At 49.6% G+C, this 3,256-nt stretch overlaps 1 protein-coding gene across 1 annotated transcript in view; it reads left to right on the top strand.

The window, feature by feature from the left end:
• LOC114071488 (gastrokine-1-like) overlaps window positions 1–3,256 on the top strand; it is a 19,532-nt gene that overhangs the window by 11,145 nt on the left and 5,131 nt on the right. Inside the window, exons 2-3 of the mRNA XM_027909316.1 lie at window positions 2,316–2,456; window positions 2,656–2,766. Coding sequence (XP_027765117.1) covers window positions 2,370–2,456; window positions 2,656–2,766 — 198 coding nt within the window. The 5' untranslated portion in view covers window positions 2,316–2,369. The remainder of the gene's footprint in view (window positions 1–2,315; window positions 2,457–2,655; window positions 2,767–3,256) is intronic.

Genomic DNA, 3,256 nt, shown 5'->3' on the forward strand with positions numbered 1-3,256 from the left:
TGGGCAGCGGCACCCAAGGGCGCAGGCCTCACCTCATGGCCTTTGGCTTTCTCTTTGCTTGCTTTTCCAGGACCCCAACTCAATCTGGGACCATGCGTCACCCTCAATGTCCTCAGAGTCGTGCAGCTCAACTACTGCAATGGCAATGGCCAGATTGACCAGGTGGGAAACCCTTACCCTTCTCCTACCAAACGCCAGGGCTGCCCAAAGCCAATCCCCATGCCCTTCTTCCCTGCTATCTCCTCTTGGAAGAGTTTCCTTCTCAGGGCTGGGGATGCTGAAACAATGCAGGGCTTGATCCTTTGTCCTTGTGAAGATCCTGAGGGCACTGCTGCCATTCCCTGCAGGAGCAAATCTTCTCTTCTCCCAGGGATCTGGGCAGGTCACCCACTTCCTTCAAAGCCTAAAGGCTTCCTTCTTTCTCTTGCCGTTTTAGCCTCCCCAGGATCAGGGTCAGGGTGACAACCAGGAAGTCATCATTGGTGGCCAGTCCCAAATTCTGACCATCCACAAGCAATGGCGTGTGGCAGTTATCACCCAAACAACCCCCACTGGCTCCTGGAAAACCATCTGGAACTACAACACGGTGAGTGGAAGGGAGTGGGCTTGTCCGGGCACTGTGACAGGAGCTCCAGCTGAACAAGGCCCGGGGCTTCTTGCTTTCCTCTCAACCGTTTCAGTCCAGGATTTGGGGGGAGGAACTATTGGTATTCCTTGCTGGTTTCAATCCAGATTTTCTCTCAGCTTTTCCCAGTTGCAAAACAGAACGGCCAGTGCTCAATACCTTTCTCTTCACAGGGCCTCATTGCAACCAAAGTGATGCAACAGAACACCTGCTACATTTCCATCATGGACAAAAACGAGATGCCCAGCTTTAACAATCTTGCCAGACTGGCCAGAGAGAGCAGGGTAAGAGTCCAAAAAGAGCTGCACTTTCTTGACCTTGGAGCCCGTGGGGCCTTTTCTTAACTGGGCTTTTTCCTGCTGGAGAGCACCACCTTGTCACTCGTGGCACGACTGTCTTGCCCTCAACTGCAGTGCGGCTTGGGAATTTCCCCTAGGGATGCTTTGTCCCAAGAAAGGAGGGGGGGGCTCCTTCCCTCTGCCAGCTGTGCTTTCTCTCAGCAACCTGAGCTCTGCGGCTTGCTGAGAAACCCTTTCTCTCAGCAGCCCTTCAAGGCCACCAACGCTTTTGGCATGGCAATCCTTCCAAGGCCTTCAGAGTCACTGCAACACCAACCTGCCTTCGTCAGCTCAGCCCTTTGCCTTGCAGCTCCCATTGTCCGCACTCTCTTTTCCTTTTGGGAGGGAGAGGGATCTGTGCCATGGCAAAGGCACCACTAAAGGCAGCTGCCACTCCCACCCCAAGCACCCGCTCGTCACTGCACAACTCCCCATTTGCCCGCCATGAAACACGTCCCAGCACCCATCTTGCTGAATGCTGTCGTTTGGTGTCCAGAACCAGGTCGGTCTTGGAAGACTTACAAGGAAGATCACCTTTGTCACCAGTGGATTGGGCAGCAACCTCCAGTCTTATGGAGCAGACATCTTCTCTATGTGCAGCGGAGTCACCACCTACATGGCTCATGAAGTTCATGGTGAGTGCAAGCAAAGGAATTCTGTGTCTCTCTGACCTGGCCCTTTTTTCCCCTTGGCCAATGACTACTGCATGAATGCTCTTCAGCCAACTCAAGACAGATGAACCACCCCCTCCCGGGCAGCGGCACCCAAGGGCGCAGGCCTCACCTCATGGGCTTTGGCTTTCTCTTTGCTTGCTTTTCCAGGACCCCAACTCAATCTGGGACCATGCGTCACCCTCAATGTCCTGAATGTTGTGCAGCTCAGCTACTGCAATGGCAATGGCCCGATTGACCAGGTGGGAAACCCTTACTCTTCTCCTACCCAGCGCCAGGGCTGCCCAAAGCCAACCCCCATGCCCTTCTTCCCCGCCATCTCCTCTTGGGAGAGCTTTCTTCTCCAGCATGGAGAGCCTCAAACACAGCAGGGCTTGTCTTTCAAACCACACCTGTCCCTTAAAGACCTGGAGCGTGCATTCCTTCGGCCCACTTCTCTTGCACGCCTCACACTCCAAAGGCACCACACGCCAGCTGTAAGATGCAGCAAGGATTCACTGACAGCAGGAAAAAGATTCTTATGGCTACGGCCCAACGCCACAGCCTTGATCCTTTGTCCTTGAGGAGATCCTGAGGGCGCTGCTGGCACTCCAGGCGGGCAGCACTTATATTCTACCAGGGGTTCGGGAGTTTACTGATTCTCTTTGTAATCTAAACATGCTCCATTACTTGTTGTTTTAGTCTCAGCAGAGTGATAACAACTGCCAGATCTCTGTTGGTGGAGTCTTCCAAAATATGACCATCAGTAGTCAAACCCGTGTGGCAGTTTTTGAGCAAAGAAGCAACGATTTGTCATGGAAAACCATCTGGAACTACAACACGGTGAGTGGCAGGGAGCGGGCTTGTCCGGGCACTGTGACAGGAGCTCCAGCTGAACAAGGCACGGGGCTTCTTGCTTTCTTCTCAACCTTTCCAGTCCAGGATCTTGGGTGAGGAGATATTGGTATTCCTTGCTGGTTTCAATCCACACTTTCTCTCAGATTTTCCCAGTTGCCAGTGCTCAATACCTTTCTCTTTACAGGGCATCATTGCAACCAAAGTGATGCAACAGAACACCTGCTACATTTCCATCATGAACAAAAACGAGATGCCCACCTTTGACGCCCTGTTCAGACTGGCCAGAGAGAACAGGGTAAGATTAAAAGCAGAAGTTGTAGAGTGATTGATATTCATTTTTTGTCTGAGAAATCGGTATTTTCAAAAACTTATAAATGATTCGGGTACGTAATTGGAGAGCTTTTGAAATTTCTAATATCCTCATTCATATGCCTGTATTGTAGGTCATAATGTTTATTCAAAGTTACAGGTTACTTAGATTACTTTTGCAGTGCTTAAAATGGGTATTTAAATTGAAGGTTTTTTATTTTGTCCTTTGGTCAAAGATTTTAGATTCTTGGCTAAAACACAATTATTTTTCAGAGTCTTTCATTTGGAGTGTAAAAACTATATTTTTTCCTGTACGTTAAATTCAGGAATGACAAATCTGGCAGTATGGAGATTTTAAATAAGTTTAAATAAGCTTTCAATCTTTTTCAAAAGAACCTTACACCCTATTAGCATGAGTTCAACCCACCGAATTGGAATTTTAAAAATGACCTCAGCATTTAGCACACTCACTGTTG

This window comes from Empidonax traillii, unplaced genomic scaffold (genome assembly GCF_003031625.1).
Source record: "Empidonax traillii isolate 1590-97213 ecotype Southwest subspecies unplaced genomic scaffold, ASM303162v1 scaffold2049:size62674, whole genome shotgun sequence".
NCBI lineage: Eukaryota > Metazoa > Chordata > Aves > Passeriformes > Tyrannidae > Empidonax > Empidonax traillii.